This window comes from Miniopterus schreibersii, assembly GCF_964146895.1.
Source record: "Miniopterus schreibersii genome assembly, chromosome: X".
Lineage (NCBI taxonomy): Eukaryota > Metazoa > Chordata > Mammalia > Chiroptera > Miniopteridae > Miniopterus > Miniopterus schreibersii.
The window spans coordinates 101538388-101564448 of NC_138104.1; the positions used below are offsets into that span (position 1 = coordinate 101538388).

At 42.1% G+C, this 26061-nt stretch overlaps 1 protein-coding gene across 1 annotated transcript; it reads right to left on the reverse strand.

The window, feature by feature from the left end:
- Positions 1-95: 95 nt before the first annotated feature.
- On the reverse strand, positions 96-13619 carry TLR8 (toll like receptor 8). Its single transcript, XM_081125335.1, has 2 exons — positions 13563-13619; positions 96-7088 (listed from the first exon to the last, which is right to left on the reverse strand). The coding sequence occupies exon 2, from the start codon at positions 7080-7082 to the stop codon at positions 3966-3968; it is 3117 nt and encodes a 1038-aa protein (XP_080981461.1). The 5' UTR covers positions 7083-7088; positions 13563-13619; the 3' UTR covers positions 96-3965.
- Between the last annotated feature and the right edge of the window lie 12442 nt (positions 13620-26061).

Consider the following 26061-nt stretch of genomic DNA (forward strand, 5'->3'; position numbering starts at 1 on the left):
CACTCTTCACCCCATGATCACCATCAGTCAATAACATTGTATGAAAATTTGTATTGTGTAGTTTTTAAAATTTTTTATTTATTGATTTTAGAGAGAGAGAGGAAAGGAGACAGAAAGAGAAACATTAATTTGTTGTTCCATTTTATTGATTCATTGATTGATTGATTCTTGTATTTGCCCTCATGGGGGATCGAACCCAAAACCTTGGCAAATGGGGACACTCCAGCCAACTGAGCTAAAGCAATACATATGCTAAATATGCTTTCCTAACCCTCCCTCCTCCTTCCCAACAGACTGCCCACTGCCAGGAGTGCTCTAGACTTTTACATCACACCTGTGCTAATAGTATGTTTTGATTGGCTTCCCAAATCCAAACCAAATTCATCACTTTTACTAGTTCTCAACAAGGAACCTCAAGATGGACTCTGAGCACGGTCCGTTGTATTTTGGGAAATGACAACCATCAACTCTTCTCTGACTCTGTATTCTTTATATCTTTCTGCCAAGACTCTTAGTGGAAGTGTACATTTGAACAGCCACTTTGCAGGACAAATTGGGTAGTGTCTATAAGCATTTAAAATTCAGAAGCCCTCTGACACAGTAATTCCACTTCTGGATCTGTACTTCTGAAACCATCTGGGGCAAAATAGAAGATTTAAAAAAAATTTCCACTGATCATGGAAGTCACGGCCATGTGAATTTGAAAACTCTAGAATGTTGTATTTATCTCATCACAGACCAGTAACACCCAGTTGCAGCCCAGCGTCAGTCTGCAGAACACTTTCAGTATCGCTGTACTAAACTTATTTTATTCTCTAGAGATATGTCTATGTCAACATGAAGACATAGTATTATAGAATTATTTGTAATACCAAAAGATTAGAAGCAATCAAAATGTTCATCAATGAAGGACTGGGAAAATAACCTATGGTTCCTTCATATAAAGCAGTACTATGCAGTCATTAAAAAATATATACACTCTGAGAAATGTTAGGTGAAAAGAAAAAAATGTAGAACATTGTTATAAAGTCTGCTCCTTTAGAGTAGATGAGCAATTGAAGGCTCAAATGTGCAAGTGGAAAACTTCCAGAAGTTGTAACAGATACTTCTAGCTGTCTACCAAATCTCTTCTCCTTTTCTGCCACAATTATAAACTTCTCACTGGGAATATGTCCCAGAACACCTTCCTGTCACAAAATACCAGAGATGGGGTGGCTTATAAAAAACAAAAATTTCTTTCACAGTTCTGGAGGCTGGAAGTCCAAGATCATGGTGCTGGCAGATTTGGTGTTTGGTGACAGCCCACATCCTATAATGTCACATGGCAGAAGAGCAAGGGAACATTCTTGGGTCAGTTTCATACGGGCACCAATTCCACTCTTGAGGGCTCTGCTCTTATGACCTAATCACTTCCCAAAGGCCCACCTCCTAATACTATCACCTTGGCAGGTAGGTTTCAACATGAATTTTGGGAGGACACAAATATTCAGGCCATAGCATATAGGATAGAGAAATAAACTTCTGTATTGTTGGGTCTCTTTGTTAAGGCAGCTGAGCCTTTACACTATAATACAAAAGAATACACAAGAATCTTTACTAGTGATTGTCTCTAGGAAGCGAAGTTGTGTTGGGAGGGAGGTTAAATTTCACTGTACATCCTTTTGTAAAATTTGAACTTTAAGAACTTAAAATCAGGTATTAGCATACGTACATTTAAAAATAACAGAAAAAGAGAACAATGCTGACTTTCTCTTTAACAAATTATAGGTCTGATTTTCCCATACCAGTATCTTAAATGAGGCATAAGTGAGTTTCAGAAACAAATGTTATTAACCACAGATTTCGCTATCTTCACTTTATGAAGATATTTGCAAGGAAGGTAAAATTGTCTATGACGTTCACTAACTTTTGATTCTGTCAACAGACACTGCTAAAGTGTTTGAGCTTACCATACTTCCCTAATCACTAATGCTAGTCAAAAATTTATAATTCTGTTTTACCAAAACAATCAAGGAACAGTGATGAGCTTCTACCAGACCACAAATAACTTTGGCATTAACAGAGATGAGATGTAACTGCCCCTGACCATTTTTTTAGGGTGTCCCTTCCTGGAATGACCCTGCTTGTAGATAGTTGTTCCCATGCTTCAACAAACACCAGCACGGCACAGCTGGTGTGGCTCAGGGTTTGAGCATTGACCTATAAACCAGGAGGTCACAGTTCCATTCCCAGTCAGGACACATGCCCGGGTTGCGGGCTCGATCCCCAGTAAGGGACGTGTAGGAGGCAGACGATCAATGACTCTCATCATTGATGTTTCTCTCTCTGAAATCAAAAGACTTAAAAAACAACAAACACCAGCACAAATATCTTCCTATAAACACCATGGTCACAAAATGGGGTTCAACGTTAAAGCTAAAATTGCCCTTGGCAAACTCATGCTGACATCCACTTTGTCCACATTAAATGACACTAGGACACACCATTTTGTTCAGTTCCTTAGAAACACATATTTAAACAAACTCATCCTTCAAGATTAATAAGAGACTGCATGTACTTAAGGAAGGATGGTGCATTAGAGATTTTTCTTCTTTTCATTCTGAAGAGACTTTACTGTCTTATGCCCGTAAATTTCCTAAGGCGCCTCTCCAGGATCCCTCCCTGTGCTAGAGAGAGGGCGCTATGGACCGATGTAGAAGAGCCAAGGGGCCGGCAGAGGCAGTGGGGAGCGCCCAAGTTGTTTCATTTGGGAGAAAAGCATAAAGGGTGCCCGCAGGTAGGCATTTTGACTTTGTCTTCTGAGTAGGAGGTAAAGAGAGAATTAACTTTTCTGTTAATAATGATGGGAACTTACAAATGTCACGAAAACTGTTTCCCCTTTGATTTCTACCAAATATTTTTTAAAAGTATTCTCAGAAAACCCAGTGTAGATGCCAATTTCTTTTATATTATAGATCTGTTTCCCTACTGTATGTTTATCACATGCTCCTCATGTGAAATGAAGCATTTTTAATTATTCAAGATTTACAGTGATGACAATTGACAGATGCTCCAAATGCTTCCTATTTAGCTGCATACTCTAATAGTTAAGAAATAAAAAAAAAACCACTTAAAAGCTATCTATATCAACCTTTAAATGGCATCTATACCTTAGAAGGAAATATTATAGCCAATATTTATAAAAGTAACTCTAAAAGAAAGACTAATGCAACCACAGCATAATATAATCATGTAGCCATGGATGTATGATAAATCTAAACAGCAACTTAACATCAGAACTATTAGTTACAGTTTCAAAAGTTCTTAGATATTGAAAGGAAGGTGGAGTAGGCCACTGCTTAGATGGCTCGCAATGATCCCGCCTCCTGATATTCACAGTCTCTGACTGAGGCCATCACAACCACTCACCAGTGTCAGACTAGTTTCCCTGGACTGAGACGATCATTCTCACTGAGCTGGTGGGGCCTGTGATTTACTTCTAACAAAGAGAAAATGGACAGAGTAATGGTATATCACTTCCCTGATTAGATTACAAGAAATGGTGCCTTCTGTCTTACCAGCAAACTCTCTCTCTTGCTGGCTTTGATGAAGCAAACTGCCATGTGGGAGAGGTCCACGTGGCTGAGAACTGAGAGCAGCCTTTGGTCAACAGCCCAGAAGGAAGCGAATCCTGAAAACAACCACATGAGTGGGAGTTTGGGGGTCTCCCAAAGGCTGCAATCTTAACCCCAGGAGATGCCTGTGGCCCTGGCTAACACCTAGATGGCAGTCTTTGAGAGACCCTGAGCAGAGCACCTAGCTAAGCCATACTGGACTCTTGACTCAGAGAGACTATGAGATGACAAGTTGTGTCATTTTAAGCCACTAAATTTGGGGGTAATTTGTTACACAGCAATAGATTACAAAGGCAGAAGGCTCATTGCTTTGCCTTTGTATTATGTTGGTAAACCACGATTTAACATCAGTTAGTATTGCTTAATAGAATCAACATACAAATTGTTATACCGTGAATCGTTTTCTGTTAAGACCACGTTTTTCAGAGTTTGCCAAAACAAGCCTTCTGCCTTGGGGTTGTCGGGCCACTGGAGGATGGAACTCTTGCAGATTCTCTGCCGTAGCCTCAAATACTGAGAATGCTGCAACACTGGCTCCAGCAGAATGAATACAATCACATCCATGTTCTCATCCATCAGCCTCTGCAAGGCCAAGTAGAATGCTGTTTTAAAGCTCCAGCTTCTTGCATATTTCCTGGTTAAAACAAATATTGTTTTCTTGCTCTGGTTGATGCTCTGCATGAGGTTATCAATGATGGCCAACCCTGGGTCCCAATCCCTCTCTTCTAAACAGAGGAGCACATTTTTCTCTTCACTCTCCTCCAGGTGGAAGCGCAGCTCGTTGATCACCCAGTCCGTTACAGAGGCATCTTTGGTGTCATAAGAAACATAAGCATCATAGAAAGTTTGCGATGTAGAAAGAGACCGGTAGCCTTTTACCTTAGCTAAACACACGTGATAAATATACCAAACATCCCAGTAAAACCAGTGGTGAGCCAGGGCAGCCAACATAACCGTGATGGTGATGAAGGATGTGAAGAAACACAGTATGGCCGCAATGGTGTCTGAAACACACGTGGTTAGCTCTAGACTCACAATACTCTTCCCTTTTTGATCCCCGGGACTGGCACACATGACATCTATCAGCCTAGGAATTATGACATGCGAATTTTCATCCATCCAACGTAGAAAGTCTCCCATGTCACAGGTACAGTCAAAAGGGTTTCCATGGAGTTTCAACAGGGCTAGCTTGGTGGCGTTGTTCGTTTGAAATGTGGATCTGTTGATCATTTTTAGCTGGTTGGAACTTAAATCAAGGTTTACCAGACTGCTGTTTTCGGAAACAAAGCCGGAGGGCAGGTGCAAAATCCTGTTGTCACTCAATAGTAGCGTCTCAAGAGATTGTGTGAATTTAGACAGGCTGTAAGTTAGATAATGTAGCTGGTTTCTACTTAAGTCCAGCATTGTGAGAACAGGAAAGTGCTGGAGTAACGTCCAGTTAAAGAAATGTAACTTATTATCATTTATATACAGGCAGGTGAGTGTCCTGGGCAAGTTAATGAACGCTTCGTCTGGGATATGCTCAAGGTTGTTAAAGGACAAATCAAGCCGTTTCAGTATCTTGAGATTTCTAAAAATGTACATGTACCTCTTATCTGCAGCCTTCCACAAAATGTCAAGGCGATTTCCACTGAAAACTAAATTTGTCAGGGACATGCTACTCAGATTGTACTCTGTTAATGTATAAATATTGTTGTGGCTCAGATTTAAAGTGTTCAGCTTTGTTAAATTTTTAATAAATCCTAGACGGTGTGTTACCCCTGCTATTTGGAAATAGTGCTCATTGTGGCTGAGATCTAGAACTTCTAACTCAGGCAATTCATTGAAAGCACTATCACAATCAAAGTCCAGTTTATTGTTTGTAAAATCCAAATATTTGATACGAGGCAGTGCTGAAAATTCACTTCCATTTAATGCTTGAGCATTGCCATTGGAAGTCAGATTTAAGCAGGAAATGTTAGGAAAAGCTTCAAATTGCTTTTGCCCAATAAAGAAAATATTGTTCAAGCTTAAATCTATGGCAGTGCCATAATTTGCACATTCTGGCTTTATTAAAGGATTGGTGCTGTGATAAAAATTCGAATGTGGGTCAAACTCACTATCTGCTGAGCGTGGTTTAATGACATGGCCTTGGCCAGTGGAGAAATTTGCACCACTTTGCCTGTTACCATTTACCAAGGGTGATATTCTGTTTACTGACAAGTAAATGACTGACAGGTTGCGGAAATGTTGGAAAATGGTAAAATCAATTTGATTAATAAAATTAACTCCCAAGTTGATAGTGTTTAAATGTGAGAGATTCATCAGGGGCTGGAAATCTTTATATCTAAGGTTTTGGAACACATATCCTCTTAAGTGCAAAGTCCGGAGAGATCTAAGCTTAGAGAAGTTTCGGGAAAGATTAACATATATGGGATATTGTGTCTTTACATAGTTATAAGATAAGTCAAGTATTTCTAAGTGGGGCAGTTTTGTTAAAAATTCCCCAGAGGCTATTTCTTGTACCAAGTAGTTGAATTCAAGATGCAGCTCCTTCAGATAAGGCATCTTGTCAAACCAGCTTGAATTAATCTTCCGGAGAGAAGTGCTAGACAAGTTGAGGTATTCAAGTTTGGTCAAGCTATCAAAAGCATTACCATCTATAGAAATGGGAGCATCTCCTGCACAAGGTGTACAGGGAAACGGTGCATTGAAACACCTTGGACAGTTCCCACTTAAATCTAGTACTGTTAAATTTCCCAGGTTCTTGAAGTCGTCTTTACGAATGGTGTTGATTTTGGTGTTGCTAAGATACAGTTTTGTTAAGGAGCTTGGCAGGTTGAGTGGCACGCTGAAAAGGTTATTAAAGGATAGTGTTAGCTCCTTCAAATTTGTAATCTCTTTGAATGCTCTCTTGTCAATAAAAGTTTTATTACAAACATTGCCAAAATAGCAGTTCCAGCCCAAGTTGAGCCTTTCCAAATTCTTAAGTCCAGAAGTGTTGTTTTTAGTTACAGAAATTATGTTGTTTTGAATTAGACTAAGATATCTCAAAGACCCTGGCAAATCAGAGGGTATTTTGTTTAACTGGTTGTTTTCAAGTAGTAACACCACTAGGTTTTGCAAGTTGAGGAATGCCCCATCTGTAATATTCATGCCTTTTTTATTTCTAGAATAATTTTCAGAGTAGGGCTGTACCATCGCATTGCGGTTTAGATTGATCTCAGTAAGATTTTGCAGCCTTTGAAATGATTCATTCGTTACGTGTGTTATTAAATTATCAGACAGGTCTAGTTCCGTGACATCTTGGCCCACAGTTTGGGGAACTTCTTGCAGTCGACGATTGTTGCACTCGGCAATAACAGCGGCACCTTGTATTCTCTCATCACAAGGAAAACTTCTTCTAGAATAATTTGTTTCAGTGAAGAACTCACAGGAATCGGAGATTAGCAGGAAAAGGCAGGTCAGAAGCAAAGACTGAAGGGTCATGTTTTCCTAAGGAAAATCAAAAGTGGAGGCACAATATTAGAGCAGTAATATCTGCCAGGTATTTCGTGATGAAATCAACAGTGTTTCACCATACTTTGTATGAGTTTTGAAGTGGGAGTTCTCTTAACAATGAAATAAGTTGCATTGAATTAGGTTCAGAACGATTTTAAGTTTTCACTGTGTTCAGTTTCATGGTGCTAAAAGATGTTAAGATGGAGTTATCTGAGATTTTTTTTAAAATCCTCACCCAAGGATATTTTTTCCATTGCTTTTCAGAGAGAGTGGAAGGAAGAGAGAGAGAGAGAGAGACATCGATGTGAGAGAGACACATCAATTGGTTGCCTCCCACACGTGTCCCGACTGAGGCCAGGGATCGAGCCTGCAACTGAGGTATGTGCCCTTGACTAGAATCGAACCCAAGACCCTTTAGTCTGTGGGCTGACGCTCTAACAACTGAGCCAAACTGGCCAGTTTTGATGATGAGAAAACCTGGGAAACTTTTGCAGAGGCATTAATCAAGATGCTCCCACCACCGTGATGGGGCTGATGCCGAACAATTGTATGGTTCATGCTAGATGTATAGCACAACAAGCTAAATATCTATAGTTTCAACCTACTAATATAACACTAGATGAAACTTTGGTCAGTCCCAAGCAGAGTTCAGATCCAACTTCTATTCCAGTATCATCATGATCTCCAGGCAAGAGCTATTCTACCTTATCTGCACAACCATGCCTCATTGTTGGCATTTTCCACAATTTTCCCACACCTCCATGATGGCACCTATGAAGTTCTCTTATCTCCTTACATGACAGGACAGTGGATACCTTCTGTTGATAATGATAACAACGAAGTACCAGTTATGGTGCTAAACATAAACATTTTCTCACCTGTGTCAATGCTCACAACACAGCAAGACAGGTTCTATTATTATCCACACTTTGTAAATGAAGCAGCAAACCTGGAGGCTTAAGTACCTTGTGCAAGGGCGATACACGGTGGAACTGGGACTTGCGACAGGAAGAGTCCAGCGCCCTGTTTTAACCACTAGCCACCATGCTTGGAATCTCAGTTTGAAATCTTCCCGCCAGAACAATGCATTAAATGCAGACCAGTGATTTCCAGCCTTTTTCATCTCATGGCACACAAACTACTAAAGTTCTGCGGCACACCAAAAAATATCTTTTTCGGATTTGACAAAAAATAGGTATAACTTTGATTGATCTACCTAATAATAATAATAATAATAAATAGTAATTACCTACCCTTTTGCTCCAAAGTGACTTTAAAAAAATCAAGTTCCTGTACTTTTATATAAGGATTTCTGGTACTAGAATTAGCCAATCAGACGCAACCTTATATGCGATGTGAGCAATAAAATGCAACTTTATTATATGACCTATATATTTATGGTTCAAAACAGGGCATTCACACCGGTCTCTCAAAGTCTTCTTTACTTAATGCTTAATGCTTAACTTTTAGCTGATGTGGTAGACAAAATTTTAAGATGGCCCCTATGACTTTTGTCCCCTGATGTTTCTCTTATAATTATGTTACACTGTGTGGCAAAATGGAAATTATCTAGATGGGCCTAATCCAATCATATGCACCTTTAAAAGCAGTCCGTTTTCTCCAGCTAGTAGCAGAAGGGAGTCAGAGAGATTGGAAGCAGGAGAAAAATGTGATGCACTACTGCTGACTTGAAGATGAAGGGGGCTTCGTGAATCTATTTATCATTCACGTGCTGGTACCACATTTTAATAATTACAGTTTTTGCCCTGGCAGGTGTGGCTCATCTGGTTGAGTATCATTCCATGGACCAAAAGATCACAGGTAGGATTCCTGGCCAGGGCACATGCCCAGGTTGCAAGCTGGATCCCCATTGGGGGACGTGCAGGAGGCAGCCAATTGATGTTAATCTCTCATATCGATGTTTCTCTCTTTCTCCCTTCCTCTCTCTCTAAAATCAATAAAAACATTAAAAAAATAATAGTTATAGTTTTCAGGTATGCTAGTATTTGATAGGGCAATTTCTGCTCCTTCTTCTTTTGTGAATGGATCATTTCTATCTTACCTTCTAACAGGTCTTGCTGGTGTACACTCAAACTATTGATTTCTATATATTAATCTTATAACAAATTATTTGGAATAGTTGTTTCTCCATGTGATTTTTTTGGGTAAGCAATTAAACCACCTACAAATAACGATGATCTTCCTATAACCCTTTATGCAGTCTAACTTATTTTAATGGTCTAACTGCATCGCCTAGTTACTCCAGAACAATGAAAAAAATAATAGAGCAGAGGCAAACAAACAAAAAATCCCTGACTCATTAAACCAAACTACATTCAAATAAAAATTCTGCCTCACAAAAAACATGTAAACAATGCCAAAAGTGAAACAATAAGTTAGGAGAAAATATTTGCAATTGCTATCACAGATATGGGTGTAATATATTTGATATGTAAAAGACTCTTTATGTATAAGAAGACAACCCAATAGAAAAATGGAAAATAATATATTAACACACAGTTCACAGAAAAAGGAAACACAAATATCTCTTAAACGTAGGAAGATATACTCAGCTTCACTCCAAAAAACTCCACTGAGGTAGCATTTTTTCACAGGTTCTACTGTGTAGGTGAGGAGTGGAGAAACGGCCACTCTCATATCTTGCTGATAGGAGTCTCAATTAAGGCCACCTCTAAGACAGAGAACAATCTGTAATATCTATAAACATTGGAAACATACTTAGCCTCAGCAATTTTGATTCTAGAAGTAGGTCCTAAAGATGAAGTAGATCGTCATGTGTGCAAATGATTATGTACAGGGATGTTCAAGGTAGGGCTGTTAGCAATAGCAAAAGATTGGAAATAATTTAAATGCCTATGAGTAGTGGTCTGCTTAAAAAATTATGTTATACTCATATAATGAAATCCTATGCAGCAATTAAAAATGAGAAGGCAGCTCTATTCTTTTACTCAAAAATATTTATTAACCACAGACCTAGAACAAACATTTCGAAAATTTATATGGAACCAAAAAAGACCCCGAATAGCTGCAGCCATCTTGAGAAAAAAGAACGGAGTGGGAGGGATCACATTACCAGACTTCAAACTATATTACAAAGCCACTGTAATCAAAACGGCCTGGTATTGGTACAACAACAGGCATATAGATCAATGGAACAGAACAGAGACCCCAGAAATAGACCCACGCCACTATGGTCAGTTAGTATTTGACAAAGAAGGCAAGAGTATCCAATGCAGTAAAGACAGTCTCTTCAGTAAGTGGTGCTGGGAAAATTGGACAGATACATGCAAAAAATGAAACTAGACCACCAACTTTCACCATACACAAAAATAAACTCAAAATGGATAAAAGACTTAAATGTAAGTCACGAAACCGTAAAAATCCTGGAAGAAAACATAGGCAGTAAAGTCACAGACATCCCACGTAGTGGACTTTTCACTGATACATCTCCTAGGGCAAGAGAAACAAAGGAAAAAATAAACATATGGGACTACATCAAACTGAAAAGCTTCTGCACAGCAAAAGAAAACAGCCTCAAAATACAAAGGAACCCCACGGTCTGGGAAAACATATTTGCCAAGGATGTATCTGATAAGGGGCTAATTTCCAAAGTGTACAAAGAACTCATAGCACTCAGCAAGAGGAAGACAAACAACCCAATTAAGAAATGGGCAAAGGACTTAAATAGACACTTCTCCAAAGAGGACATACGGATGGCCAAGAGACACATGAGAAAATGCTCAACGTCACTAATCATCAGAGAGATGCAAATTAAAACCACAATGAGCTATCACTTCACACCTGCCAGAATGGCTCCATCAACAAATCAACAAACAACATGTGCTGGCAAGGGTGTGGAGAAAGGGGAGCCCTGGTACACTGCAGACTGGGGGGAATGCAGACTGGTGCAGCCACTATGGGAAGCAGTATGCAGGTTCCTCAAAAAATTAAAAATGGAGCTGCCGTTCGACCCAGTGACTCCACTCCTAGGAATGTATCCTAAGAATTCTGAAACATTCATCAGAAAGGATATATGTACCCCGATGTTCATAGCAGCACAGTTCACAATAGCTAAGATCTGGAAACAGCCCAAGTGCCCATCAGTAGATGAGTGGATAAAAAAGCTGTGGGACATTTACACCATGGAATACTATGCAGCTGTAAAGAAGAAGAATCTCGTACCCTTTGGGACAGTATGGATGGACCTGGAGGATATTATGCTAAGTGAAATAAGCCAGGTGGCGAAAGACAAACATCACATGATCTCGCTTATACGTGGAATCTAAAGAACTTAATAAACTGATGAACAGAATAGATTCAATGACATGGAAGCATAGATGAGACTGATGAATGTCAGAGGGATGGAGGAGGGCGGGTGGGTGAGGGGGAGAGAGTAACCAAAGAATTTATGTGCATATATGCACAACCCAAGGACATGGACAATGGTGGGGAGAGGGACTGGGGAGGGGGAAGGAATGGGGTGGAACGGGTCATTGGGGAGAAAAACGGACATCTGTAATATTTTAAACAATAATAAAACTTAAAATAAACAAACAAACAAACAAACAAATAAATAAAATATTTATTAAGCATATACTCTATTTCAGGAACTGTCTTTAAGAAGGGAATATAGCAATGAACAAAACAGATTAAAATACCTGCCCATCTGGAGCTTACATTACTAAATAGTATGTTAGATGGCGGAAAGTACTATGGAGAAAAATAAATATGGAAAAGGGGATGTGCAGACTGTCCCTCAGTTGGGATTTGTTTGGTCTTTCATCATTATTAGACTGGGGTAATGGGTTTGGGGGAGGAGGGCCACACAGGGTAAAGTGTCGCTCTGGTCACATCACACTAAGGGCACATGCCAGCAGCATGACTTTGTTGACGTGAACCTTGATCACCTGGCCAAGGTAGTGTTTGTCAGGTTCCTAATAATTTGTAATTATAGATTAATAAAAAATAAAAAATTAATTTATAAAAAGGCCCATAGGGAATAGGTGGCAGGGTGAAGCCAGACTGCAGACCTTTTGCGTGGTAAACAGAGCACTGTTGGTTGGTGAGACATTTTTAGGTTGTCACTCCAGCAAGTCCAGAGGACAGGGTCATCCTGTGTCGCCTCACTAGCCTCAAGTTTAAGGCTTCAACATCCAATTTCAAATGCAACTGTCTCTCATGCAATGGTGAGCAACTGAGAACAGCCTCTACAGGACGCTAGAGACCAGGAGGGGTGCCTTTAGAAATTCACTGTATTTTCACAATGAAAATGGTCTCCCAGAGAGTTCTGGGCAATTTAAAGTAAATGTTGGGCCAAGGGAATAATCAGAACATTCCAGGGGGGAGTTGTGAGTGAAGAGCTTGAGGTTTCTAACTTTACCCTCCAGAAAGAGTCCTGAGTAAGAACTCGAGTTGACAAGTTCCAAATAACCTCAATGTGAAGAGAAGTACATGGGTGAGAGGAATAAGAAATGGTGAACAGGCAGCTATCAAAGAAATTGAGGAGATAAGCCTGAGTGTTCAAGCCTTTCCATCCACGTCAGGGTCTCACAAGGGCAAATGGACTGCAGGGCTCCTCATTCAGAGTGAACCCTGCCTCATCTCATTCAGCTGGATCTGAGGAGAGAGAGCACAGACCCGGGGCCCCAGCAAGAGCTATGCCTCCCCAGTCAAGTTCTTCCCTTGGACACATGCGTGTCTCTCTAGCTACCAAAAATTGTGGCTCCAAAATGACTTCAGAGGAGACCAGGTCACAGACACAGTGAGAAGGGAGCCAGGGAGAATTTACTCTCATTAAGATGTAACCATCCATTTTGCTTGGTAGTTCGGTTTGTTCATTAAATTCTACATATGAGTGAAATCATATGGTACTTATCCTTCTCAGCCTGGCAGAGGAGAAATGGCAACTCTGCAAATAAGTTAGAGAAATAGCAACGATGAAAAAAAACACAGAGAACTGGCAACACTACAAATAAAATAGAGGGGGAAAGAGCAGTTATGCAAATAAGATGTACAGTGAAACTATGCAAATAAAACAGAGAACCTGAGAGGGAGAAAAGGGGGGGATGGGGGAGAGAGAGAGAGAAAGAGAGAGGAGGACACTTCTGTTGTTTGAGCCTGACAGTTAAAGGTTCCCATTAAAGTGACAGTAAAGGACTAGGACCCCTCCAAGATCAGAGAAGGCATAAGAGAAGACTACAGCAGGCAAGGAACATGGAGGAAGGTGAGGGAGATGCTGAGTACAAGTGGTTGAATAATAGGTGACAGAGCCAAGAAGCCTCAAGGTCAACCAAAGTGAAGCCCATTCACAACACGGAAGCCTGAAAAGACTCTGGAAATGGCGGTAGCAGTCATGGCAGGTGGGATGCCACGTGGGACTGCACAGCAGACTGACTGAGGGTCTTCATGAGAAGTTAGACCTCTCCTGGTCCCCTCCCTGAGACTTACTATCTCGAAAGGTTGAATCCAGAGCCTTGGGTTCAAGCCTCCAGGAAGAGTAAAGGCCCAGGCAACTGTCAAAGACAAAACACTAGTGTTAAAGAAAAGTCAGTGTCTGGAGCCCAGAACCCCAACTTCCTCCCTCCCCAGGCTCTGGGAACTCTGACAGCCATGGCTTATGAACACCCCATTCTAGCAGCCCAGGCAGCAAATTGGAGGATCTCGCCGGGAAAACAGACAGGCACAGTAGCAGGGCCATGAGTACAACATTTAAAGGGGCACCCAAAAACTTAGTCATCAAAATGAAGACTATTTAAAAAAATTAAAATCCCTGAGGGACAAGATATCAACATTTTTTGTTAATCCTCACCTGAGTGTATTTTTTCCATTGACTTTTAGAGAGAATGGAAGGGAGGGATGAAGGGGGAGAGAGGGAAAACAAGAGAAACATCAATGTGAGAGAGACACATTGATTGTTTGCCTCCTGCATGCACCCTGACCAGGGCTGGGGAGCTGACCCAGGACCCTTTGGTGCACGGGCCGATGCTCTAACCACTGTGCACACCGGCCAGGGCCAGATATCAACACTTTACACACGGACAGACTCAGACCCTGCACTTGCAAGGCTCTGCTCCATCTGCCTGGCCTGGTTCTGGCTCCGATAAAACTCGATTTACTAAAACACGCAACCAGCCTGGGGTCCGAGTTTGCCAGTTTGATTTTTAAAAAATATAACAGTAAAATATTATTGATCTTGATCACTGAGTTTTTTGGCATCCTTTCTCTCTTAAATTTTGCACTCAAAGTGAGTGCCTCACTCTCCCTACCCTAGTCCTGGTCTGGCACCGCAGAAAAGATCTCCAGTGACACTGGCACACCCTTACTCCAAAGCTGATCACACCCACTCGGCCCGTCCTTGCAATTGGAGCCTCTAATCAGCTCTTCAGTCCCCCTCTCTTCAGTATGAAATAACAGCCAGCAACAGTAACCTGGGAATTCACCAGTATGAAAGGAAGGTCAACACAAGAAAAATAAAAGAAAATCAGAGACCCAATAATTAGTCAAATCAGGCCTCAGCAGCCAGGACAGTGGTGTGTGGTTTCTTTTATTAATGCAGGCCCTGTCTTGCACAGGTTCTCAATTCCCTCTCTGCATTTCTGAAATCCCAAAAGATCTGAGCACCAGAAGATTTTGTTTTGTTTTTGTAACATATTTGGCAGCAAAACCTGATGTGAATGGACCCGAGGCTACTATCATCTTTATTTATCCACTTAGCATGAGTATCTGGTTTCACAGCAGAAACCACCACATGAGTGGCCCAGACCCACTGGAAGTATTTTGTAATGTATCATATGGGTAACATATTATCTTGCTAATATGAATTCTGAACTCTCACACTATTCTGGCCGACAGGTTTCAGATAAGGGACTGTGGATCAGTATTAAAATCTCCTTTGCTGTGGACCCATTAGCAATTCCTGAAACTTCCTTGGTACGTTAAATCAGGAAATAGAATGTGGTTGTCAGTGGGGCCAAGTTATGGCATTCATGGGCCCTAGGCACGCTGGCCTTCATGGGCCCCTTCCTCCATTAAAAAAATAGTGAATATTATGTTTTATGATCCCTTTGGTATAAAACTGAATATAATACAGGCTGGATTATTTTGCTGACTTTTAAAGAAATTACAATCTTTGCTTAAAGTATCATGAGCCTGCCCTGGCTGGTGTTCTCAGTGGTTAGAGCATCAGCCCAAGCACCAAATGGTCGTGGGTTCGATTCCTGGTTAAGGGCACGTACCTGGGTTGCAGGTTTGATCCAAGCCCCTGTCAGGGTGCATGCAGGAGGCAACCAAGTGATGTGTGTCTCTCACATCGATGTCTCTCTCTCTCTCTTTCTCTCTCTCTCTCTCCCCGCCCCCTTCTCCTTCCCTCCTTGCCTTCCACTCTCTCTAAAAATCAATGGAAAAAATATTCTTGGGCGAGGATTAACAACAACAACAACAATAAAGTATCATGAGCCCTGGGCCCTGTGCCTAAGGAGAAGTTGGCCCTGTGTTGTCAATGATGGTGTATAATGGGGCTCAGATCAGGCTCCCCAAGATAAGTAGGAGATACTTCCTGGAAAGTAAATTAAGTATTAGATTGGGAGCGGACGAAGTAAAGGACTAGCATTGAGTGCAAGTGGCAGAATACAGGATCAAAAAGGAAAGTGTTGTAGGTTGAATTGTGTACTCCCAAAAAGATATGTTGAAGTAGTTTTAAGCTTTGGACATGTGAATGTGACCTTATTTGGAAATAGAGTCTTTGCAGATGGGATCATACTGGGTTAGTGTGGGCCCTAATCCAAGGACTGATATCCTTCTAAGAAGAGGGATATTTGGACACAGACAAATGCAGGAAAGAAGACCACGTGAAGATGGAGGCAGAGATTAGAGTCATGTAGTTACAAACCAAGGAGCTCCAAGGACTGCCCGTCACCACCAGAAGCCAGGAGAAAGGCATGAGACAGGTTTCCCCTCTGAGTCCCCCAAAAGGAACCAACTCTGTTGATAACACCTAGATTGTGGACTTCTGGCCTCCAGAATTGGGAGAGGATACATTTCTGTTGTTTCAAGCCACAAAGTTTGTAGGACTCTGTTATGGCAGCTGCAGGAAACAGAGAGTGAGAGTGGGAAGCAGGTAAATAGGAGTTGTTCAATGGAACCCACTGTCAAGACAAGTTCAAGCTGCCAAAACAAAGCCCTTGGTCTGGACAAGCCAGTGAGCTCACTGCATAGAACACCCTGATGAGGATGACCATGTCTGTGTGGTCTGAAGCTTTCACTGGGTGTTGCCTGGGAATACCCAGAAAAAATCAAGACCCATTTCTTTCGAGAAAGCATATGAATCACACACACAGAGAAATCTGTTTAACTTCCCCCTCCCTGCCAAATACAGCTGTTGCTAGCTATTGAGGAAGCAATTTCCCAACAGTTTTCCTATTTTCCGAGCAGAGTCAGTTCTTTGGTTGGGTCCATGGCACATGAAAAGCCAGTTCTCTCCTTCGGGTTCTGAAGGTGCCAGATAGTACAATGAAACTGACCTCAGTCCTCACCTAAATCTTCCTTCTCAACTTGAACCCCCAAAACACAATTTTAAAAGACTAGTGCAGTTTGAAGAACAGCTCATAAAAGTTTGCCTCAGCTGAGGAACTCTGGGAGTCAGAGTGAGCCAAGGGGCCACACCCAGGACCCACCCTGGGAGGGGAAGGGGGGGGGAGGGATGTAGGCAGGGCAGAGACAGGGTTCATAAAGACTCACCCCACCAGGCAATTTCAAAATAAATCCTGCAGGTTTCCCTACACAATCTAAGGTGAAGGTGGTCTACCAGATGCCTAAAGCTGCCTTTTGGAAATGAAGGGCTTTTTATCTTTTCACACCCATTTCCTAGGTTGCAAGCAGAGATTTTGCAATGTTCTCTCTCTTCAAAGGCTTCCTTTACCAAGATGTGATTTGCCCATCTCCCCAGCTGTACCCCTTTCTCAGCATGGGTCCTGCTGATGCCCCCTAATACTACAGTGTCAAGAGAACCTATTGATTATAAGATGTGATTAATCACTCCAACTGAATTACTTAACTTTTAGGCATGATGTGGGATTCAACCAGAACTGAATTTTTGCCAACCTAGAAATATTTCTAATTTTTAATAGGTACCAATTTGTTTGTAGTTGACCGTGTTGACCACTGATATATTATGAAAGTAAATTAGTAAAGAAATGTTGGACAGATAGGATTTGTCACCTCAGCTGAAATTTATAATAATACTTAATTTTATCCAATAACAGATACCATATTTTATCCAAATTTGGTGGACTCATTAACAGCTTTGAAAAACGAAAGAAACCACTACCACATTAAATGCACATATCAATTAACATATGGGTCCCGATTTTACATACATAAAAAATATGAAAAATAATGCTATTTGAATTCCAGGAAATATGGTAGGGAGCATTTGGTGACTGCTTTGCCATAAGGCAAATGCTGGGTTGAGTTCGAGTCATGCATTTTCCTGTTTAATCCTCCAACAAATCAGTGAGGTGGGTGCTATTATAAGCCCCCAATTTACAGACGGGGAACTTGAGGCTCAGAGAGGCTAATTTACCCAAGGTCACTCGGACAGTAGGTGGCAGAACTGAAACTGAGCCTACATGTACCTGAGTAGTTAATGAATTGGTAAGGCTGGAACCAAGAGGCTAGTTGGCAATGACCTGGTTTTGATGATCAGTCATCCCTGGAACCTTAAAGATTCAAATGCCGGGGTGGATTACCCACCTTGCCTTTCTGCATGGATCGGTCTATCACAGAGCGCTCTGTAATCCCATAGAACACCTGGAAATGCACTGATGTTAGATGTCTGCACCAACTAGCAGCCCTCTGTAACCATCTGAAAAGTCAACACAGCCTGTATTTGCTAATGCTGACCCAGAACCATGGGTTATGCATTTAAATTTACTGTGTCCTTATAGCCCTGAATAGTCATAAATTGGGGACAATAGTTTAAAATAACAAATCTCTCAAGTCCATTTGATAACTCAGTTGAACTCAAACACATTCCATTGGAATGACATTCCCCTCAATAGACTCTGGAGGCAACACTAAGACACACTTACAAACGTCCAACGGAGTTTCAAAGACTAACCCCAGGTATTGATATCCTCCCCTATGAGACACACCCAATACTCCGTCAGTCTGCGGTTTCCATGAGGCAGCTCCTGTCTCATAGACCCCCATGCCATTTTAGGGTTATTCCATGAAAGGATGAGCAGCCATGGCTAAAGGAGAGAATGAAATTCAACTGCCCTTACCCTGATCCACAGCCTCGGCTTTTCAGATAAGGCATATCCAGAACTTTTATTTTGCTTTCTGAAATCAAACCAAGGGGCTAATGAATAAGCTTCAGGACTTTCCAGAGCCTTGTCACTCCCTCAGAAAGACTGTGCTCTTTTAGTGAAAGGGCTATTCAGGTGCTGCTCTAGCCTGTGGTTCTCAACTGTGGCTGCACATTGAGAAACCCAGGAAGCTGGAAAGCTATAATGCTCAGCCACAACCCCACCCCAAGATTCTGATTTCATTGGTCTGGGGTTCAGTCTGGTAGCAGAACTTTCTAAATCTCCCTCTGTGATTGTAATACATAGTCAAGGCACTTTACAAATACCAAGTAGAAATTAACTTCAATTGCCATTCCATACATGTCATCGGCCCCATTGGCACAATTCTTTATGGGCCATTTCAGTCATTTGTAAAGCATTATAAAATTTTAGTGCAGAATTAATTTACGTTCAAGTTCTATAATGGCATTAAATGGATGCAAAAATTAACTTATAACTTAACTATACATTAAATGGTGGTAAGAAAAAATGACTCCAAGATCTTTAGTAAGCATTTAATGGGTGTGGAAAAAAATAAGGTAAATTTCAGATGAGCTTTTCTTGAAATCAGACTCTTCAGTTGTTCTTAGCTCTCATTGAATTTTCTAGAAAACATATTTTTTTAAATTATAAAGTTTGTTTTTCAATCTGGCAATTCTTGACAATAACAAAATCTGACCACTTGCTACACCTAAACACTAGAAGATATAATTACAGAAATAGTAACATGTTCCTTAAACTTTCTGAACAAGAAAAGTAACAATTAATATTGAACATTAAGCTCCTCTTAGTATATTCATTTCAGGCCTTGCCTAGGCACTGGCAAGTGACACATGTATGTGAGGGAACAGAGTTTGACCTTCTCTGTAGAGATAGCAAAGGAGAGCCCTGGCTGGTGTTGCTCAGTGGTAGAGCATTGGCCTGTGCACCCAAGGGTTGCAGGTTTGATTCCCTGTCTAGGGCACGTACCTGGGTTGCAGGTTTGTCTCCATGTGTGATGTTTCTCTCTCTTTATGCCCCCCCCCCCCGCCCCCATCCCTTCTACTCTTTCTAAAAAAAAAATCAATTCTCGGGTAAGGATTAACAACAACAAAACAAACAAAGAACCCCCAGAAAGTCATGTTGCAGTTCAATTCCTAAGTTGGAATTTGCTTCTCCTGTCCAGAATAATAAGAGCAGTGCATTTGATTTTAAAATGTCCTCCACGCCAGGCCACCATGCCTACGTTAGAGCTGTTTCAACACAAAGCCCTTTGATGCTCCTTTGCTCACTTATTGCTTTTCCTGTTCACACCGTTGGCCGCCAAACCGTACTTCGGGGGCCGAAATCCCACGTTTGGAAGGAAAGCCGCGTTAGAGGGACGCGGGCAGCTTACCGCTCTTCCGTCGCCAGCCCTCCGCATCTCCCCCCGCAGCGCGGCCCGCAGAGTGGCGCCCTCCACGCAGGGACGCTGGTAGCTTCCCGAAAACGGCCGCTTTACCACCGGCCGAGCCCGGCGTGTAGTTTGCAGAAGTTTATATGGGTGGAGGGGAACTAGTGATTTCTTAACTGTTGCGAAATCATTTATTGACTGTGCTTTAAAATTTCAAAACTGAAATTGGGTGTAGTCATTTATAAAATGATTTAAATATTACCCAAGCTAGACATATACTGTGTATTTTTGTGAGTTGTGTGTATGTATAGGTGGGGGCAGGATGCTGCAAGGATTCCTACCAAAATATTAACAGCAGTTCGTTCCAGAGAGCAGGACTGGGGGGAAATGAGGGACAGAAATGAGGAAAGGTTCCCTTTTACTTAGAAAACTTTAGGGTTTTTTTTTAAGTTTGCCACAAATTTGTACTCAGTTTAGGATTACCCAAACTCATCTTTTGTTACATAAATCACAGATGTAAATAACATTTGCATTGCTTCATCTTTGTTCCACACATTTCCAAGACAGCACAAGCAAGGTGGGTGTGGGTCCTCCACCGGGCACCTGGCACATAGTATAAGCTCCGTAACCATTCATGGAATGAACAAGTGCGTGAAGGGATGAGCGTGAGCATTCATTCATGAGGCAGGGAAATTTAATTTCCGGATTTGGCCTGGTAAGTGAATTGGATTGTAAACTCTCAGGGACAGGGCCTCAGAGGTTTAACCAAGAGCACAGGTCAGCAGACTTTTACAGAGGAACATTGCTATCAATCTGATGATAAAAAACACTAACTTTAAACTCCAGCTAGGCAAACTATTATGAAAGAATTTCATTCTTCTCATTATTAGACCTATATCACACAAAGCTCCACTTGATTAGTATATTTTCAATTTCATAATTAAATAATTGTGTGATATCAATTTGTCTCTTGGCCCACAAAGCTAAAGTATTTACCTTACAGAAAACATTTGCTGACCCCTGGCCAAAGGAATAGTTTGGAATGGAAGAGAATATGCTTCGTCTTGCTTTACACTCCTTCATTTGGAGGAAACCACATTGGGGACAGAGTTGGTAGGGAGTGACATTTGCGCGCGCGCACACACACACACACACACACAATTATTATTACTTTTCTCCAGGCTTCTGGTTTCCCTCCCTCCCATAACCTCTATGACAACATATGGACTTTGGAAAATTTGCTATGAAGGAATGCCTCTCAGAAGTCATCTGCTTGGGTGGCCATTCCTAAACTGACCTGTGATGACTGGTTCCTCAGGCAATTCAGGGCCTGGTGCATAGTTTGAGAAGGGATTGCCATGACATCAGTAAACACAGCTCATGGCTTTGTGGGCTCACCAATATCCTTTGTGATACTGAGCTCGAAGACCTCATTTGGCTGCCACCAGGTTTCTTGGTTTCCCTTGAAACATTTGCTCAGAAATAAAGTTTAAAAAGGGAAGTAAAGCCCTGGCTGATGTTGCTCAGTGGTTAGAAATTCAGCCCATGCACTGGAGGGTCTCAGGTTCGATTCCCAGTCAAGGACATGTACCTGGGTTGCAGGTTCCATCCCTGGCCCTCGTCAGGGCTCATGCGGGAAGCAAACAATCAAGGTGTCTCTCTCACATTGATGTCTGTCTGTCTGTCTCTCTCCCCTTCCCTCCTTCCCTTCTACTAATCTCTAAAAATCAATGGAAAAAAATATCCTCAGGTGAGGATTAACAACAACAAAAGAGGTAAGTAAAAATGACTGCCAGTCTGTACTGAGGAAGACCCCTTAAGGCTGGAGCATCGGTCAGCCTTTCTAGAAAAGCCAGACACACATGCCCTGGCTTCTGGGACACAATGTGTCATCCAATTATAGACCAGTTAATTGGGATCTCATAGAGCATGGCACACACAGGGTTATACTTACAGTCTAGTGCCTATGCCCAGCAAACTCATAAAAATGAACTACTGACTTAAATCAAATAGGCCTTCCCAGGTTTTTTCACACAACCAGTAACCATAAAACATGAAAATTGAATCAATACCAGGGCAGGACAGTCACTGCAAACCAGAAGTTTAGTCTTCCAGGGAAAGTGGCCAGAGGATCCAGCCTTCTGCCTGAGCCCCAAAACTGGCCCTTAGTGGCTTTGGGCACTTCCTTCCTTGTTCTTCCCCTTGCCATTTATGCTGACACAGATCTTTATTTCAAAATGAAGATGACCTGTCATTAAGCCCCCTGCCAGGCAAGCCTATTAGGCAGCATGGATGTCCAGACACACAATCACCAGCTGGAGCAGATAAGCCTTCTGAGCCTCAGTCTCATCTCTCAAATGGGAGAAGAATAACACAACCCTCCTCCTATAGTAGCTTTGAAGATTACATGTGTTCATGCATGTGGAAGCCTTAGAACAGTCCCTGGCACAGAGTAAGCACTCAGCAAGTAGAGCTAGTGTTATTGTTACTCTGGTTGTGGAATTCACTCATCTACTGGCTGTTGCCCACAGTAGACCAGGAGAACCACTCTCAGGGTGCTGGCCACAATCCTTTCTTATGGTGTTGATGAGTAACAGAGCACCCATAGGGCAGCAGATGGATTCTTCACACCAAGGCTGCAACAAAGTGCCATGGATGGAAATACCATGGAGCTCTGGAGACACTGCAAGACCTAAGACAATACCAGGTGCTGAGAATCAGTTGTTTATCCAAAACAACAACACCACCACCATTAAATATAGAAAAGTCTCAAGTAGAAGGAGTCATGTAAAAGAAACATTTTTTGAGAAAAGGATTTGGTTGAAGATTAGATGAAGAAATACACAAGAGGATTCCTTTACACAAGGCCAGATCTGACATGAGCCCATCTTGGTTTTAAATTGACGTACAGAGCTCTAGAGGGGACAGCAAGGTGCCCTTCTCTGGTCAGCACAGACACAGGTGAGATAGGCTGCAGGACTCAGCCACAGGTAGCAGTTATTATCGATCTCATGGTCCTCATTCTCCCCTTTCCCTTCCTCCCTCCCTCCTGGATGCCTTAACCCCGTCTTTCTGAACCCTCTCTGTCTTGGCACTTATTATAGTCATTCTCAACAGCAGCTGGTTCTTCTCCATTTGTATTATTATTTCTCATTTCAAACAGAGCTTAATGTGCTAGTCTACACAATGCTTAAGTGCTCATTGGAAAAATGGTGGCCCCCTGGATGAACAAGTCAGCCAAAGGTACTCTTCCTGAGGGCTGAGTAGCCTCAAATCAGAGCACAGAGTTAGGAAAGAGGAGGGAGGGAGGGACTACAGCCTCATGTGGCCATGTGCCAACTAACCTTCAGCTGTGGCCAACCTGTGCAACTGTGCATAGTGGCTCAGCTAAAGCAATTGGAAGCTCATTTCATCATGATGAATGGGACCATTGCCTTTCAATGGGATGTTTGAGTGCACAGATACAGGGACAAGGCAAGGTCCCTGCAGTCCTCTGCAAATTCCCTTTTTGAGTCAGTTCCAGGTTGCAGAGCAATTATCTGAAAATCTGGGTCTGTCCATCAGTTGCAACTCATTCCTATATTTCCTGAGGTCAGTGTCTCTTAACTAATTGGCCAAGATACAACACACAGCGCCTCTCTCCCCTCCAAAACAAAAAACCACATAGCACTCTAGAGCTGGAAGTGCCGCCTTATTTCATGGACGAGGGAACTGAAGCCAGAGGTCAAGAATACAATAGTGGTAGGAAGGAGTACCCAGAACTCTCACTGCTGCACTTGCACTCTGCTGTTCTCTTGACTTCTGCCTTCACAGATGCCATAAGTGAAAAGCCCAGCAGAATGGAGCATTCAATCAGCATTTTGAGAAGATGAGGTTGGGCTTTCTGGCTCCCATCAACCCTTTGTTCTTACTCCCCACCTCTTTTATTAAAATCTCCAAGTAATCATCAGGTTCATCTGTTCAATGATGGAATGCATATATGCTACCATTAACACCTGCTGCTCCAAGTCACCAAAGCAAATTTAGGTGTTGACAGATGTCCTGAGACCAGATGAGATTAGTGGAACAAAGAAGCACTGCAAGCTGTTTAGCGATGGCAGCACCCTCACCACACACAGATGTAGGGATCCTCCGCCCTGACCACTCCCAACCGGAAGTGGGCTAGAAGGCAGTTGCTGCTCCAGAAAAGGGTTGGCTCAGCAGAACTGAAAAAAAGGAGTGGTCTCAAAAGCTGCAGGCCAGTTCTAAATGTATGAAATATATGAAACAACACACACAACAGTATTTCCTTTCCTTGGACAAGATAACACTCATCCAGGCTGGAGATCATGAGCTGGTCAGAGAAGAGTGCAATGGAGAGAGATGCTAGTTGGGTTGGACTGTGGGAAATTCAGGGGCAGAGGAAACTTAGAGCCCTCAGACAAGTTCTGGGAACTGGGAGTAGAGAAAACCTATTCCTCATACTCCATCTGGAACTGTAAGAAGGGGCAATGTCTAGAATTTTCCTCACTGCCATGCATGAGAGCAGCATAGAACTGATGCCAGAAGGGCAAGTCCCTAGTAGGAACTAGAGCCCCGAGCCAGGAGGGTTCTTGGCTTCGCACAGGAAAGAATTCAAGATGCGAGCCAGACAAGAGTTAAAGTGGGAACACAGGTTTATTGAGCAGAGAGGACAAGAAGGAAAAGCCACTCCACAGACAGAACGGCAGACTCTCCTCAGAAGAGAGGAAAGATCCCAACCATCTCTAGAGGTTCAACTTATAGGTTAGTAGTGTCTATGGAAAATTGCTGGTATGGGGAAATAGGGTGGATAATGTCAGAATTAACTTTAACCTTTACAAGGTATATTTGTGGTCTGTTTTCCCTTTATGGTCTGGGTAAATGAGAAGGTCTGGGTAAATGAGAAGGTACCGGTGAGGAGCTGTTAATCGATCTTTGCAAGAATTTTCTTTGTCTGGAGGCTCCTCATGGTCTGCTTGCATCTCGGGTCTGTGGAGTTCTGTGCCAGGCAGCACGGAGCAGGCCCTTGACTTCACTTTGTCTGACTGTAGTTAATTTATATAGTTCTCATGGCCCTCTCCTACATTAGAATGTTGAGGCAAAGAGGGCCTGGACAGCTGACCTGGTTTTCACTGAGCCCCAGAGTATCATGGAGGGAAACACTTCAAAGAGGGACTGAAAATTGGCTGAGACTCTGGCAGGGTTTCAAGGTCAGGTTGAGGGGACAGTGGATGACAGTGTAAACTAACAGGCCACAGTTGAATGAGCTGGCTGATAAAGCAAGACCATCCTGTGTGATTGTTCCATTGCGCCCACAGTCAGATGGAAATGATCTTATAACTTGTAAAGCTTTAAGCATCAGCCATCCTTATCAGCAGGTAGAGACCAGGGGGGCAGAGAAAATATTTATAAAGCTACAATGGGGCTTGATCAAAAATGGAGCTTATATGAGGGGGAAGGCCAGAATAAACCACGTAGCATTGGGTTGGAGTTGGAGACATCAGTATAAACCATATTTAGCTTAATATACATACTGATGGATGAATATAGACAATTTTGCTGATAACAGGCACCTCTGATATGATGTGTCAAAAATGGGACTTCGCTTCTGTGGTCTTCTTCCTCAAAACCCATAACATCATAAGACAGTCATCAGCCCTGGCCAGTTTGGCTCAGTCGTTAGAGCATCGGCCTGCAGACGGGCCAAGGGCACGTACCTGGGTTGCAGGCTCCTTCCCCAGCCCTGGTCCGGGTGCATGTGGGAGGCAACCAATCGATGTGTCTCGCTCACACTGACATTTCTCTCTCTCTCTCTCCCCCCCTTCCACTCTCTCTGAAAAGCAATGGAAAAAATATCCTTGGGTGAGGATTAAAAAAAAAGAAAAAAAGAGAAGAAGAAAATCATTGGAAAAATCCAAATTGAGAGGCACACTACAAAACATCTGACCAGTACTCCTCAAAACTGTCAAGGTCTTCAAAAAACAAGGAAAATCTGAGTAACTGTCACAGGTCATAGCAGCCTAATGAACACTGAATAAAGTATGAAGTTTAACCAATAATAATGTAGCTGTGCTGGTTTATTAGTTGTGACATATGTATCACAGTAATATAAGATGCTCAAATAGGGGACACTGGGTGTGGGGAATACATTGTTCTGTCTTTGCAACTTTTCTGTAAGTCTAAAACTATTCTAAAATAAAAGGTTTATTTAAAAATTAAAAATAAAATA

Excerpts from the sequence above, each read along its gene's own strand:
- TLR8 (XM_081125335.1), bottom strand. The coding sequence starts at position 7,082 with ATGACCCTTCAGTCTTTGCTTCTGACCTGCCTTTTCCTGCTAATCTCC.